General features: G+C 58.9%; 1 protein-coding gene across 3 annotated transcripts in view; it reads right to left on the bottom strand.

Moving 5' to 3' along the window:
- Positions 1-5,846: 5,846 nt before the first annotated feature.
- CPZ (carboxypeptidase Z) overlaps positions 5,847-16,430 on the bottom strand; it is a 24,445-nt gene continuing 13,861 nt past the window's right edge. For 2 of the 3 annotated variants that reach the window (XM_007109257.3, XM_007109259.4), the window contains 5 exons: positions 15,916-16,074; positions 11,929-12,064; positions 10,139-10,278; positions 6,939-7,038; positions 5,847-6,298 (listed from right to left, as the gene is read on the bottom strand). In XM_007109257.3, coding sequence (XP_007109319.2) covers positions 5,949-6,298; positions 6,939-7,038; positions 10,139-10,278; positions 11,929-12,064; positions 15,916-16,074 — 885 coding nt within the window. In that variant the 3' untranslated portion in view covers positions 5,847-5,948. The remainder of the gene's footprint in view (positions 6,299-6,938; positions 7,039-10,138; positions 10,279-11,928; positions 12,065-15,915; positions 16,075-16,430) is intronic. The other variant, XM_007109258.3, reaches the window with a different exon arrangement.

Genomic DNA, 16,430 nt, shown 5'->3' with positions numbered 1-16,430 from the left:
TCCTCCCCTACCCCTCCCAGTCCCTAAAGCAACGACCAACAAGCAAAGGGTGCTCAGGAAACGCCTGGTCTACAGTCAGACCACATCTCCCCCACCCTGGGAAGATGAGAACCCTCGGTTGACCCCCTCCATCTTCTGGCGAGAGCCAACGCCCAGCTTCTTCCCAGGCGGCCCGGGAAAGCGTGGCCAGCACCCCCGGGGCACCCTCAGCCCTGCCCTACCTCACCACTGCCCAGGCACGTCCAGCTTTCCTCCTGCTCCTCACTCACTCACTCCTTGTTCAGTGAACATCAGAGATGCTCTAGGCTCTCACAGGACCTGGGACGCGGTGACACCTTCCCTCCCCCGAGGGCCTCACAGTCCCCAGGGATGGGAGGATGCGTGTGTGACGAGCATCCCATGACCGAGGACAGATGTGCCCCAGACCCACTCCCACAGTCTGTACAGCCCCTCAGTCCTTGACATCCCACCAGTGAGCGCTGCCACCTGGATGTCTCTCAGTGTCACTCAATTCTTCATCTCCGGGCGCTCCTTGCAACGAGCCTTCTCTCTACCTTCTTTAAAAAACAGAGATAAAATTCATAAAACATAACATTCATCATTTTAACCATTTTAAAGTGTACAGTGGATTTTAGTATATTCATAGAGCTGTACAACCATCACCACTACCTAATTCCAGAATATTCTCGTCACCCCCAAAAACCCACACCCATTATATTAGCAGGCACTCCCCCGTCCCGCCTCCCCCAGCTATCTGCTCTCTAATACATGATCGGTTCAAGTTACCTACTTCTTCTTAGGTTAAGTCTTGTAATTTATACTCATTTTAAAAATATATTTTATATATTTAATTCACATTTTTCCAGGAAACCATCTCTTTTTCTCCAGGTCTTCAGTTTTAATGCCATTGAGTTATATAAAACTTTCTGTAAAAAGATATTTTTAAATCTCTTCCAATTTGTTAGTTATTGTCTTTTTTTTCTCATTTTTGATCGTGTCTCTTTTACTCTCTTTCTTAATCAGGTTTGTGAGAGATTGATCTGTTTTCTTGGTCTTTTTAAAGAGCCAGTTCTGGGGCTTGTGAACACTTTCTATTCTTTTGGTTTCTTTGCTCTCTTTATGTTTTTTTCTTTATCATTTTCCTCTTCTTATATTCTGAGTTTAAAAAAATACTTTCTTCAGGTGATAAATTAACTCCTATATTTTTAGTCTTTCTTCTTCAATGATGAATGTATCTAACCAGTGTACCAGCTTTCACTGTGTCCCATTGAGAAGCTTCCCTTGTCACTGCTCTCAGATTAATTTCAAATTTCAGTTTTCATTTCCTTGTACTCCGAGGATATAGTACAGGGTCTAATCGTCTTACGAAATCCATTCTCCTCTTTTCTATGGTAACAGAGCCCTCAGTTTTTATTGGACATAGTCCTACCCTGGATAAAAACTACAAATCCCAGCATTCCTTAAGCTAGGCATGACCAGGTGACTGAGTTCTGGCCAATGGGATGTGAGCAGAAGTGATGGGGGCAAGTTGGGGACCACGTGGATGAGGGCAGCCCCGGGATGGTGGAGCAGCAGGATGATGGGACCTGGGCTCTCGTGGAGCATCCTGCTGTCTGACCACAACCCAGGACAGACTTTTAAACTTCCATCGTGTTAATTCACTCTTCTGTTGGTTCTCTGCCATGCAGCTAAATCTATTCTCTAAGATAAAGCATAATTTAAGAGAGTGTGCATGCTACTTTCCAGCTGGTAAAGGGTTGGGTTTTTTTGGGGGGGAGAGATCGAAATTTTATTTATTATTTCTAATTTTTCTAGCAAATGGCTAGAGAAAATCTCAACCTTTTAAATTTTTTCTAAAGGTTTACTTTGTGACTAAGTACATTATCAATTTTCATAAATGGTCAGTGGCTCTTGGAAAGAATGTGTAATCTGTATTTGAAGTATGAAATATTTTGTATACATCTATTAAATTGAGTTTGCTGGTGATTCCATTTCTCTAAAACTTGATTTATTTATTTATCATCTACCAGATTGGTCTGATTCTGAAAATGGTACATTGCAATTCCTGTTGAAATTCTGCTTTTATTACGTTCTCCTCGTATTTTTAAATAACTTGGTTTTATATAGTTAGCTGCTAAGTTGATTAGTGTATAATACAGATTTATTATTTTATCTTACTCATAAATTGTCCTTTTAATCCTTCAGAATGCCTCTTTCCCAGTTAATGTTTTTGATTTTCAGTTCTACCTTCTCTGGACTAAAAATGATGCCCTTGCTTTCATTTTGTCTGCATTTCTTGGCATCCTTTCAACATCCCTTTATTCTCAAGCCTTCTTTATCACTTGCCTTGAAGGCTGCTCTTTTAAGAGAATGTAAAAAAACTATATATATATATATATATATATATCTGAACCACTTTGCTGTACACCTGAAACGAACACATTTTAAATCAACTATATTTCAATAAATTTTTTTTTTAAAAAGAGAATAAAAAATAAAGTAAAATACATATAGGCTTTTTTTCTTTTTAAACCCAAATTGGTGGTCTCTGCTTTTTAACAGGGAATTCAGCCCATGCACAGCTTTGGTGGTCTGCATTTTACTCCTTCCTTTCTTTATGCTCATTGTTTACTTTTTCCTTGCTGTGTGATCTTTTCCTTTTCCTCCTTTTTTCTGCTATTTACCCCCACCCCCTTTCTCCTCATCAGCATCTGTGAGTCATCTGGGCTCTCTCTTTCCGCCAAGGGTCACCTTCCCTTTCCTGCTTCTACATCAAACTCCCAGTTCTGTGTCGAAATCAAGACCCCTCCCCCCAACCAGTGACCCCACCCCCAGCTGCTGCGAGCTCTGCTCCCTTTCGAACCCGTTCCTCCCCAGTGCCCGGCTCCATGCAGGAGAGCAAAGGACCAGCTCCTGCAGCCAGTGCTGCCAAGTGCCTGTGATTCTTTGCTGCCCCTCAGTTTTGTGCCCTCAAGTGCCAGGACTAGTAAAATCTAATAACTTGACCTTGTATCTTTAATGGGTTGTTTCCCAGGACAGAAGAAAAAAAAAAAAACAAGGAAAATCTTGAGCTGTTTTCAGTCATCACGCCATGGGCGGTGGGGTGGTGGTGTCATCTAGGGCTGGTGTGTGTGAATTCGGGATAAAGCAAATGAGCAATTTTAACAAACACTCCCTCTATCTTCCCCATCGCTGTTGAAAACCGGGTTTCTCAGACTAGCAGGGAGGGCTAAGTAATTCTGAATTTGGATTGGAACCATGAATGTGAACTCATCTATGTTCCCCCTTCAAAGGAAACCTATTTCCAGCTCTGTCTGTGACAGGGAAGAAACTTTGTATTCTGTTACAAGTTCATCACTAAAGGGATGTTGCCTATAAGCTTAAATTACACATCATGGCCCATCTCTGGGAACCCTGACTCCCAGGTCATGAGCATTAAGCTAAACTACCTTTGTTTAGCTCACTGGAAACATCCTGATGGGCCCACCTGTGAATGACTGCAGGGGGGAAGAAATTAACACATCCCTTCTGGAGGCTGAGGGGAACCAAGAAGTGTTTGACTTTGCTCCCTCCCCTTTTAGTATAAAAGGAGCCTGAATTCTAATTCAGGTGAGACGGTTCTTTGGGACACGAGTCCACCATCTTCTCCGTCTGCTGGCTTTCTCAATAAAGTCGCTCTTCCTTGTCCCAACAACTCGTCCCTCAATTACTGGCCTGTCGCGCTGCAAGCAGTATGTGCTTAGACTCAGTAACATGTCCTCTGCAGGGCCTGGAAGCCACGGCCAACCCCTGGGGGAAAATGAGGAGCCAGGTGTGCAGGTTACATTTTTAAACATCATCTCCCAGATAGAAACCAGGAGACTTGAAAAGGCGGGGTGGAGCCAGAGGACCCTGGCTCAGGGCGCCGTCAGAGGGCAAGGGTGCTGCCAAGGACTGCTGGTTTCTATCGAAAGGACATAGGAGCCGCCACAGGGACTCTGCTGGCCACAGACAGATGATGTGAGCACCAGCAAGGGCCTGGGTGTGGCCTCTTGGACTTCCATCTCCTCGTCCTCATCCCCATTTCCGGCGCCCCGCCCTCAGCACCCGGCATGAACCAGGTGCCGGACAGAGCTGTCTCTGCCTCTCACACCGACTCTGGGAGGTGGCTGTGATCAGCAGAGAAAGTGAGAGATGCCGGGACAGCAGGAGCCCCCCACACGGGTCCTGCAGGAGGGGTCCAGCTGCCGCCCACATGCTGCGAGGTCCTGGGCTCGTCCCACAAGCTCTCCGGGCGGCACCCATATCCGTGCAGCAGGGATAGAGGGCCCAGTACACAGTAGGGCCAAATAAGTGCTGGTCTTCGGGACCACTGACACATGAGTGGGTGAATGTGAGGTAGAGGGGCTCCGAAAGCCATGATGTTTGACCAAAGCTCCAGATCATCCCTGGATGCACACACACGTGCCTCGCTTTGCAAACTGTGAACCGCTGTATGGGGGCTGGATTGTGTGACTGGAGGATGCCCTTGCCCCCTCCTGCACCTTCCCCCCCAAAGGCAACACCACCCAGCATCGGAAGCATGCCTGTTCCTGTTGGCTTTGGCCCAGGCTGACAGGAAGCAACCCCACAATGCTGAGGATGCTGGTAAGGGTGAGGCTGGTATCCAGCTGGGGTGAAGGCACTGCTCCAGAGGGATCCCGTACTTCTGTGTGGGGTCAACCCTGCCCAGGCCAGGGACACTAGGATGCCAAGGACCCCAAGAACACAGCCAGGAGCAAGCAAGGATCCCACTTCTCTTATGGGTTGAATTGCGTGCCCCCCCCACCCCACCACCAGGAATTTATATGTCGAAGTCCTAAGCTCTAGTACCTGTGGATGTGACTGTATTTGGAGACAGAGTCTTTACAGAGATCAAATTAAAATGAGGCCATCAGGGTGGACCCTGATCCAATAAGACATAAAAAGAGGACCTTTGGATAGAGAGACAGACAGGCAAGGAGGGAAGAGGATGTGAAGAGACGGGGTGAAGACAGCCATCTAGAAGCCAAGGACACAGGCTTAGAGCAGATCCTCCCTCACGGCCTCAGAAGGAACCAGCCTGCTGACACCCTGACTCGGACCCCCAGCCTCCAAGACCAGGAGACAAGTGTCTGTGGTCTGAGGCCTGGTCTGCGGTGCTTTGTTACGCAGCCCTAGCTGACTAGTGCACCCTCTCTATGCGCCTTCTCTGATAAGACTACCTCACTCCCTGCCTGATAGATCCCAGGACCGACAGACCCACCTAACTTCAGAAGTGGACCAGAAGGGGGTCCTGTGGGGAGTTTGGGGCCTCAGGTGCCCCTGCACCAAAGTTGGTGGCAACATAGGATGAGGAAGGGGCTGAGGGAGACCCTCCCTCCTGGAGTCAGGAGCCTCTGAGCGTGACCATCGGGTGACGCTTCTTGCCAGCTCTCCTGCCCTTGAGGCTGTGACCCTGAGGGGGTCACCTGCTGCTCACCCCCCACTCCCCCAGCCAGGCTCCCCCCACCTTTCTCCTTGGTCTCCCACCTCCACATAGTCCCAGACACACCCCCTTCAGCTGTAGGACCCAGAGTCTCGGCTCCCAGCCCGGCACCACCCTCTCCATGTGTGACCTTGGGGTGTCACGGCCCCCGCTGAGCCTCGGTTTCCGGTCTGTAAAGTAGAGGCCCCTCTGGATTCAAGGCCTCACTTTCTGGGAATGGGCCACACACAGAAGGGTTTGAAGGGCAACCCCGCTACTGGCCGCCTGTGGGACAGAGGAGCCCTTGCCCAAGCGACCCTCTCTCCTCCAGGGACCACGTCTTCCCCTGCAGGGCCTCACACACAGAGCCTCTCATCACGGCGGGAGGTGAATAGAAACACTTTAATAAAACAGAAACGGCTTTGTGGGATGTCTTTGGAAGACGGAGTCAAGAGCAGGAGAGCGCATGGCGGGGCGGGGGTGCCTAGTACTTGAGCAGCCAGCGCGGCTGGTGCTGGCCAAGCGACGTGAAGTAGGACCACCACCAGGGCTTGCTGCCGTCGGCCGCGGGCTGTCTCCGGGCCCCCAAGGGATCCTGGCTGGGCTCCTCGGGCTCCCTGTGTGGGCCGGCGCCTCTGGGCCCACTTCTCCGTGGCCCGAGAAGGAACGTTCTGGGTCCGATCCTCAGCGGCTGGAGAATGAAGTCCACACGGCCGGCCCTCTTCATCCGGGCAGGGATGGTGACTTTCTTGATGACCTTGGAGTAGCCAGGGGCTTGAGCGACGACGATGTGGGACCCTGGGGGCAGCAGTCTCCAGTAGTCACCATCTGGGGCTGTGGACCAGTGGAATGGAAATGACTCTCAGACCTGGGCTCAGATAGCTTTGTGATGATGGGTAACGGGGGGCAGGGGGGCATCAGCCTGGAGGGCAGCAGACCCCAAAGGTGTACCTCTGCATTGGCCTGGAATGTCCTTCCCACCTGCTCCCGCTGTCAAGCTCCTATTCATCCCTCAAAACCCTGCTTAGGCTGCACCTCCTCTCTGAAGCCTTCACAGACCATTCCATCCCCCACACAGTTAGCAATCCCTCCCTCCTCTGGACTGCGTTTCCACGAGGAACTCACGTCACAATGTACGGTAATTTCCAAATCAGCTGTGAAATCCCTGAGGGCACCCGGAGCCCACATGGGCACCCCAGCTTATCAGCGGGAATGTAAGCTCTAGGATAGGAACCAACGGGCTCCCTCCTGTAGTCTTTGAGAATCCGCATCGACGGTCACCGGCAGCCAGGACGTGAGCGCAACCCCTACCACGCCCGCTGGACCCAGTGCTGCAGGAGACACAGCTCGTGGTGGACGCAGACCCCAGGGCTCCCCACCCTCACCCCCCCAGGCCGGCGCGGGACGGAGGGAGCGGCGGGCGTGCTCTGAGCACTGCAGGTGCCGGCACCACGTGGCCCCAGGAAGTGCTCACCGGTGGTGATGTCATGGCGGATGCCCTTGACTAAGATCCGGGCGTTTTTGACCGGCTTGCCAAATTTGTCCATCACCACGCCTTTGATGCCCCGGTGCACCTGAGGAGACCAAGGACGGGGCGTGGATACGGCACGTACCCTCCTGAGTGCCCGGCAGCCCGCCCAGCCGGTCCCCACCCGTCTCCAGGGAAACGGCCCGGCTAAGCCCAGCTCCGCACCTCTCGCCTCGCCATCTTGAGTAAGCCACACCCGCTCTGGGCCTTGGTCTCCTCATCTGTGAAGCGAGGGTGACCAGTGAGCCCACCTCTGGGGTCCCCCTGCGGCAACCAACCCCGTCCTGGGTTTGTGAACGGCCCACAGCCCAGCTCGGGGGTCTGGCTGACAGCACCTCCCGGGCCGTGAGCGCTGAGCCTCAGACCCCTTCGTGTCCACCTGTGAACACACCTGAGCCCCCCGCCTTCACAGGCAAAGCCGGTGCGGCAGGTTCTCTCTGAGCCGAGGCCCCGAAGGCGGCATGGGGCAGCAGGAGGACACGGGCCCGAGGGTTTGGACCCTGGAGTCAGTCCTGGCCGGGCACCAACCCGCTCCTTGACCTTGGAAAGCTACCCGGCATCTCGGCCCACTCTCCCCATCTGTAACACAGGGTCACCGTGCCCACCTCAGGAAATAAGGATTAATTGGGCACAGCGGCCGAGCTGGATGCAGGACGGCCCACCCTCCTGATGGCTCCCAAGCGCAGCCGCCCCCGAGCACACGCCCTGCAGCTCCTGCACACGTCACAGTCAGACTAGGAAGCCGCGCTTCCCAAAGAAATCACCTCCTGGAGCCCTGAGCCCATGCACGGTTCTCCTAAAACAATCAGCAACAAACACGCTGACCGCCCCTGCTCTGTCAGGCTGCAAACAACCAGAGGACGCTCACATCAAAGGGCGGCCGGGACAGCCGGGGGGAGGGGAGACTCAGCGCGTGGGCGCTGTCCTATCCCCGGAGGCTGCCCCTCACGACTTCAGGGCTGCCCCCGGACACCCAGCCTCCATCCTGGCCCTTCCTGTGCTCAGAACACCTGACCAGCTCCCTCACCTGGCCTGTTCCTCTCCCCCTAGAGACACAGTTCACACTCCTCTTCCTCCAGGAAGCCCTCCCTGATGCCTGCCACATCAGGGGCCTCTTCTGGGGTCCCACAGTCTTGGTTTCCACTCTCCCAGCCCTGACCTCACTGCGATGTCATCTGCCCTCTCCCCTCCCCGCCACAGCCTGAGAACAGAGGCCAGCACACAGTAGGGCCTCCTGTAATAGCAGCGCGCACCAGCGAGATTTCGGTCCGGCCTCGCTCTCGGGCTGAGGAGTCATCTTCATGCAGAACCAGGGACGCGGAGCTCTCAGGCGGAGGAGAGATGGCGCGCCTGCCCCTCCCCTCCTGACCGGGGGGATGTAGATGCCCCCCTCCCCCCGCCCCCCGCCCAGGCCTGGTCAGGATCACTGTGCAAAAGGCCTCAGTGGACACGACAGACGGATCCTTATCAGGAGGCCCGGGCAGCTGTCCTGGGGGCCATCCTGGGAGGCCGGCCACGCCCGGCCATGTGCTGCCCGGCCTTCCACGGTATCGCGCTTGCTATTAAATCTTTATACCCCGAGCCTTCACATACAATATCCACGGAGCAATCCCAGCTCCACTTAAGGCTCCTTAAAACTCATTTTCACCAGACAGCCGTAAAATGAGACGAGCCAAGAGGCCTGGCCACTACCGACGATGGCCAGGTCCCGCGGCGAGGTCTCTGGCACAGCCTCCAAGAAGGAACGGCGCTAACACGCCCAGTTACTATCCGCGGCCTCGCTTCCTTCCTATTGCTGCAGCTGCTGGTCCGGAGGCTCGGCCTGCTACCTGCCTGGAGAAAGGTTCCTGATCTTTCTAGAAAGCAGGGGGCTCGACAACAGAACTGGCGTTTGGGGAAGGCACATCTGAGTTCGAGCTCTGCGCGGTGGCTGGTGACACTGGACCCGCCCGGTCACTCTCTGACCCTCTGTCTCCTCCTCTGGCCTTATCACAGCCTCTGTGAGCCAGGATGGGAGCCCAGCGACCCCTGACCAGCACGGTCCTTCCCCCAGCAGCCCTGTTCCTCTATCTAAAGAATGGGGCAGCCCATGCCCTGGCCAGGACCGGTGTCCGGATTCGATGCCACGTGGACACCAACTGCAGAGCTCTGTGCGCTCACAACCCCTCGTCTCCCTCGGGCAACCCTGCTTTCCTCTTAGGACCTGCTTCTCACGGGGACACTGCAGCAACACGCCATTCTTATGATTCTTAAAAATGCTCGGGGATAAGCAAAATGCAGAGGCGTCTACTGTGATACAAAAGCACTGTCGTGTTCCATTTTGAATTCCTGTGTCCCTTTCATGAGTGTTATCCTATTCAGAACCACATCCCCTGGTGGCAGGCCACGCTGCGGCGACTGAGGGGTGGGGCAGGGCTGGCAGAGGCAGTGGGGCCTGCGGCATCTGGTCCCCACGCGGCCACCAGGCCACTGGGAGACCTGGCTCTCGGGGTCCGGTGATGGGTGACTGCAGACACGTTCTCCGAGGCCCCCGCTCACAGCCTGCCCACCTCTGGGTGACCTCAGCCCCATAACCGGTGGGGGGGTTACCCCTCAGTCCGGGTGCCTCACTGCTGCCCCAGCAGCCTGCGCCCTCCCCTCTGAGTCCCAGGGGCAGATGCGCGCAAGGCCCTGCCTGGACCGCACAGACACCCTGCTGCCCAGCCCTCACCTCCGGGCCCGCCCCCGACCGGGGCCTGCCCCATTCCTCCGGCCACGGCGCCCCTGCAGGCCTAAACGCCCCACTGAATTCTCACATGTGCTGTCCCTCCTGCCAGAGGGGTCCCTGTCCTGTCACCCGATCTCCCTCCTTCTTCAAGATGCGGCCCAGGTGCCGTCTCCTCCAGGAAGACCGCCGTGGCCTCTGAGGCTGGGCCAGGCGCCTCTCCTGGGCTGCCCTGGTCCCCGCACTCCCCTGTTGAGACCTGTCCTGTACTGGGGGCCCTGCTGTATGCCCCACGGTGTCCCCAGCCACCCCAGGGTGGCCGGGGAATCTTCACTCGTGAACACAGGTGGTTAACGCATAAACAAGTGCAGTCTAACCACGTGACACACGGCCCGGGTCCGGCCCTCCCCGTGCCGGGCCCCGGGGGCCGCCCAGAGCTCACCATCTCCACGAAGTTCAGGAGCGGCTCCTTATTGTGCTGCCAGATCGTGTAGAGGGCCTCCTCGGGCGGGAACTTCACGCAGCCCAGCTCCACCGTGATCTCAAAGCAGTTGCTGTGCAGGTAGTTGAAGTCGGACATGCCTGCAGCACAGGGGGTGGCTCTCAACGTCGCGGCCCCCGCAGGGCCCTGGGCCGGGCAGCTGGGAGGGGCTGTGGTCCTACCCCCGCCTCCCAGACGAACAGACCGAGGCCCGGGAGCGTCACAGCCCCCACCCAAGTCCAGGGAGCGGGCAGCTGCACCGCGGACCAAGCGGTCTGGCGCCCACGTCCGCGGGCTCACGCAGCAGCCCTGCGGCCCCTTGGGGGGGTAAGGGGCGAGCCCACTTCCAGCAGAGAAGCTGGGAGCATGTGGGGGCCATACGTGCCCCGGGGCCCAAGCTGCTGGCCCTCCCCTGGCCTGAGCCCCCAGTGATAACGTCCATTTACCTGGACGGTCCCGAGAACAGCCCAGGGAAGAAGGTCCTGCTACCTTCCTCTCCGGGTGAGCCTGGCCCAGCGAAGCTGATGGCCAGCCAGGGAGATGGCAGAGGCTTCGGAGCAAGTGGGGCTGACTGCCCCCCCGTGTCTGCCCTCCACCCCATCTGCTTTGGGAGGTCTCGTCCAGCAGAAGCTGCAGCCGTGCTCTGAGGCAGCCCCGGGCCCTGATGGGGCAGCGGAAGGCCCGGCCTTCGGAGCTTCAGATCCTCCTCCGAACCCCGGTACCCAGCGGCCACCTTCCCGACTTAACGTTCACGCCCGCAGAGAGGCCACACTCCCCTGCAGATGGCCCTTCTGTCCCTGGTCACTGGCCCCATGCCCTCCCTGGGTCCGTGTCCTGAGGGACGGGAGCCCAGCTGGCCTCTCCCGGGCTCAGCCCCCGCAGTGGGGCCTTTGCAGACCCCAGGAACAGGTCGTGCCTGAGACTTGGAGCCCACCCCCCGAGGGTCAGGGAACCCGTGCGTCTGGATCCTGGGAGGGAGAGAAGCCGCCCTGACCCCCGGGAAGGACCACACGTGCCATCGTGGGCAGCCGGGGTGCTGAGCAGGGGTTGAAAGTGGCTCTGGAACGGGAGCGGAGGGGCCTCCCTCTCCGCCTCCACAGGAGAAGCGGGGGCACAGGCAGGGTGAGTCCCAGCTCTACCACGTGCCGCGGCCCTCGAGCTGCTCCTGCTCTTGTCTGAGCCCAGTTTCCTCATCTGCCAAGTGACATGAATAATAAGGGTCGTGCTGGCGTGGAGGGGAGGCCGGCAGCACGTGGAAGCATGCGGGCCCAGCCTCCAGTGTCCCCGTGACACAGGGTGTCACCTGCTCCCACATTTCAGAGAAACAACGAATATGGTTTTAGTCTATCCCGCGCAATATCTGGGACTTGCACAGTACTTACACAGAACTAAAAACTCTTCCTTACTTCCCTGAAATTCACATTTAACTGGGGAATCCCATATTCCACCGGGCAACCCTACTAAACCCCAAAAGGCAAAAAAGAACTGGTCACGGGTGGAACCGTGAGATGTTAAGGGACCATTAAATAAACCACAAAAATGGCAATGGGGGAGTCACAGTCTAGCCCTCCCGCGACGGTCGCACGTGACCTAAGGTCAGCCACGCCCGAATCCCCCCACCCCAGAGCGTCAGTCTCCCCGCACGTGAGGCATCCCTGCTGCTCTCCCAGAATCGAGCTCCCAGGAGAAGCTGTTGGAGGAGGCGCCAGCCCGCCCCGCCCCCGCCCCGCCCCCGGCGGTCCAGGGCGCACCTCCCGTGAAGCTGTACCAGTCTGCCCCGTTGATGATGCTGCCTCTCTTCAGGAAGTTGCCCCCACACCTGTTCTCCGACCTATCCATCATCATGGGGTGCACGTCGGCGTAGGCTTTGGCCAGCAACTTGAACATCTGGCAAGGAGATGGAGAGAGAGGTCCCCTCGAGGGCAAGACCGGAAGGTGGGCACTCTGCCGGAGCCCTCCGAGCTGGGGGAAGTGGGGTGAGGAGGGGCCACCGCGGGGGACACCCGCAGCTCGGGTGGGGGGGGACCAGGGTCCACGCAGAGGGCACAGCGCGTGCAAAGGCCTGGAGGCGGAGCGGCCGGAGCTCGGGGCACCGGTGGTGGGTACCTGGGCGCATCACGGAGCCCCTACGCACCTGGCTAGGGAGCGCGGGCTTCCTCTCGAGAAGGGGTCACCCTGTGGGGATACTGGCAGGGCCCCTGGAGGTCGGCTTTGCGATTTATAAAGCGTTTCCTGCCGCTGTGCAGAGGGCAGGCCTCGGGAGAGGCGGGAGGCTGGCACGGGGCTCATTTTCACTGACTTCATCCCCCAAGCGAATGGCTATGACAACCGTCACTTCGTTTCCCTAGGAGACAACCAGCCCCTGCGGGCGCCCGCCGGCCTGCTGCCATAACCACGTGCGGTTCCCACCACGGTTGGGATGTAGCTCACAGGGCCTGCCACCCCCTGTTGGGGAGCCTTGGGGGCAGGGCCCGTCTGGCTGCGACCCCGCTTCCTGGGTGGTGCAGAGCCCCTCCCCCACTAACCTCCCCCAGCCCACAGGGCCGCCAGGTCCTTCTCCCAGGCTGGACTCAGACACCTGTACGTCCCAGGACCGGACACGGCTCTGACCCAGGGCGCAGGCTCCAAGCAGAGGTCAGACGGAGGAGGGGCCCACCTGTACTGGGCCTGTTGAGGCCCTACAGCCCTGAGAGAGGTCTGTCCTGGGCCGGGCATCCCTCTTTAAGAAAAGGGGAGGTGGGCAGGTGGGGTCAGAAATGGGGAGCCGCTCCAGGCCAGAGTCAGAGCCTCTCCTGGCGACTCAGACCCCGGGACCTTGGGTTTGGGGAAGGATGAGTCCACTTCCTCAGGGATAAGACTGCAGTTTCGACGCGGTCCCACAGACACAAACCAAGCACCCCAAATACAAGCCCACGCATGTCCTTCAGCCACCGAGGTCAGCAGTCAGGGACCACCGTCCTGCCAGCAGCCCCTGTGACCCGCGGGCTGTGGTCAGCCATCTTCAGCCAGGCGTCCAGGTGGTGACGGGGCTGTTTCTGGAACTGTGGCCGGGCCTCCACCGCCTGTCTGCAGAGCGGGACCTAGGCTGGTGGGCGTAGGTTGGGCCAGCCCCTCTCGAAGGTCTGCTCCCCGACCGCGCTCCCTCCCGGTCTCCCTCTCTCCCTCCTGCCCTGGGGCCTCCTCCTGTCACCTGTCAGTCAGCCCCCTCAGGAGAGCATCGAAAGTCACCACCAGTCCCTATAACCCCAGGGCGCTGGAGCCCCAGGCCCGGCTGGGAACAGGCCCGACCTGGGGCGGAGGATCTCCACCCAGGGTCCAGGCGGGGTGGTGGGTTGGTGGGGGAAGGACACAGAGACAATGACCCCCCAAAATGAAACAAGGTGGGGTGCGCTGGGCTGCTAGGAGGGGCAGACATGGGCTGACGAGGGGCCTAGGATCACAGGTCAGGGCCACGGAGAAGGACCGGCCTGCCCGGGACCTGGATACACCGCAGCTCCTTCCCACTGCGGGGTGGGCCGCGTCAGGGAGGGCTTGGTCGGCAGGACGGAGCTTGAGCCCAGCTGGGGAGTAGGATTTTGGCAGAAAGGCAGGTGTGAGGGGGACAGAGGGGGGCGAGGCAGGCAGCCCTGGCCGGTCTGGACGTTGCCCTGAGGCGCTGGCCCCCATCCACCGGGCACCGTGGAAGTTTGGGGGCGTGACTTGGTCCCCCTGGCCAAGCCCTCCTCACGTGCCCCCACTCCCCAAACCTCTCCTGGGACCCTGGTTTCCACAGAGACCGCCACTGGCTGCGGGGCTAAAGGAGCATCGATGGATGATCGATGATCGACGGCTGGTGGGGAACTGCTCAGGGCTCTGACTCTGCGGGGACTCCTTGGGGCGAACTTCCCCCCAGAGGCGTCTTCACGCCCCTGCCCCTGAGACCCAGATACTGAGTCCAGCGGCCAGGGGCTCCTCCTGCCTGGAGGACACAGGCCTCACCCAGGCGTTGGCCCCGATCTCCGACAGCACAGCGGGCGGAGGCCAGGCACGGCGGAGATCACCCAGCCACCCGGGGGGCCCTGGCTGAGCTCCAAGCATAGAACCTGGCACCCCTCCGGGTGCTGGGCATGTGCTGGTTGTAGTGGTCAGGGAGGGAGTGAATGAATGAATGAATGAGAGAGGGACTGAACGAGTGACTGAATGAACGAGAGAGTGGGAGCAAGAATGAACAAGTGAAGGAACGATCGCAGGAGACACGGGCTCTGCGCCCCCAGCTCTGGAGGAGGCCGGCCCCGCCCAGCCCCACTGTTCACAGGCCCCTGAACCCTCACTCCTGGGGGTCTGGCGGTCTCCACCTGCTCTTTCAGGCTCCTCTGCGCTAGCTGCCCCTTGAGGACACCCTCCTTAAACTCCACCTTAAGGCTGAGGATCCAGCACACACACACACACACACACACACACACACACAGACACACACACAGACACACACACACACAGACACACACACACACCCCATCCCTGCGTGACCCCGACCTCCTGGGCAGCCCCTTGTTCTGGCCGGGCCACACCTTCTCCTCCTTTCCCGTTTCTGGCTCCGTCCCCCACCCTAAACTAGGACCCTCAGCGCAGGGCCCAGTCCTGTTCGCTGCGGTGGCCGTGGGACCGGCCACACACAGGGAGGGACTGGGTGAGGCAGGGTTGACCTCTGGGTGGCCGCAGGAGGAGAACAGGAGGGGAGCCAGCTCCGGGCACTTGTCTGTCAGGACCAGTCCCACCCTCCCTGCCCTGCCCCCAGTACCAGGTGGAAAGTGCGAGAAGGCAGCAGAGGCCAGGCCTCGCCCTCCACCCCGAGTCCGGTCCACCAGGGGGCCTGCCGAGTGACCAAGCGGACAGCTCAGACCCTCCCAAGCCTCCCCAGGCTGGTCAAGGAAAGACTATCGAACTCCGTCTTCCCGGAAGGGCAGGAAAGTCTCCTGCCTCCTGACGGGGGAGGGAGGGCAGGAGCTGGCCTGGGGGCGGGGGGTCATCAGGGCAGCTAAGCTCCAGTGCACTCGGCTGGGACCCACCGAAGATCACCCCCTGCCTGGCCTCAGTCTCCTCAACCCCCAAGCCCCTCCCAGAAGAGCAGCCTCTAGTATCGGTCAGGGCAGGGGGTGCCCCCGGGGAAGGGAAGAACGGGCTTGGTGAGGGGTCCGGCCACCATCACGGGTCTCATGCCCTGCTGGTCTGAGCAGCGAGCGAAACAGGCCTGGAGGCGGGAAGGGTCTCCTCAGGGCCCAGGTGACCGCTGGGGCCAAAATTCCTACTCCGATCCCACTACATCCTCAAGTCCCAGGGTACCAGACCCTTAACAAACTGGCTGGACCCACCAGAAGGAGGGAGGCGCCAGGAGCCAGCCGGGCGCCATGCACGATGCAGCACTGCCCTCTGCCGGTGTCGCCCGGAACCCCAGCCTCCCGAGGACGGAAGACGCCGGGCGCCCTGGGGGGAGGGCGCTCGGCCAGGGTCCCCAGCCCAGGAGCTCCCAGACGAGATGAGACACTGATGGAAGGGGGGCAGCCAGAGGAGGGAGGGGCTGCTTCCAGCTGGCTGGAAGGCTTCCTGGAGGAGGGGGTTTGGAGGTGGGCCTAGAAGGCTCCTAATGTTTCAGAGCTCCGTGGGCTTCACCGGCTCAGAACCAGAAGGACTCCGGGGCCCCGAGGGCGCCACCCACACTGCTGCCTCTCCTGCACCCACAGCACCTCTGCCCAGCCTCTCACCGTCTCGTCAGGCGTGGGAGAAAACATCTTCTCCTCCTCGGGATGCTTGGAGAAGTCGAAGGGATAGGACACCACAAGGTCGCCCCCGTGGAGGCTGGCGGAGAGCACGAAGGGTATGGTCCTCATCCACTTCATTACTGCCTTGGTCTCAGGGGCCACCTGCCCAGGCGGACGAGGCCGTGCTCAGGACCAGGCGCGTCCCCGCCGACCACCCGGCCCCAGGCCCGAGATTCAGGATTCCGCTCAGGCCCCACCGGGCGCTCGCACGTGCCCGTCGTCTGGCCTGGAACTCTCTTGCCCACCTCCTGGGGATGCCACCCCCTCCAGGCAGCCCTCCGGAGCACTGCCCCGAGCACCTGCCAGACGCCGGGTGCCTTCGGTACGCGCGCCCCGCTTCCCACCAGCGGCCCGGTGAGGGCTGTCCCCATTTTGCAGGCAGGAGACCGAGGCTCAGAGGCTGAGGCTGTTAACCACCAGGCCCTGCTGCCCTGGGGAAGGGTGACGCCCGAGGGTCC

This window comes from Physeter macrocephalus, chromosome 7 (genome assembly GCF_002837175.3).
Source record: "Physeter macrocephalus isolate SW-GA chromosome 7, ASM283717v5, whole genome shotgun sequence".
In the NCBI taxonomy this organism is placed as follows: domain Eukaryota; kingdom Metazoa; phylum Chordata; class Mammalia; order Artiodactyla; family Physeteridae; genus Physeter; species Physeter macrocephalus.
Note: the sequence above shows the minus strand (reverse complement) of the source record. Positions and strands in the feature narration are given on the sequence as shown.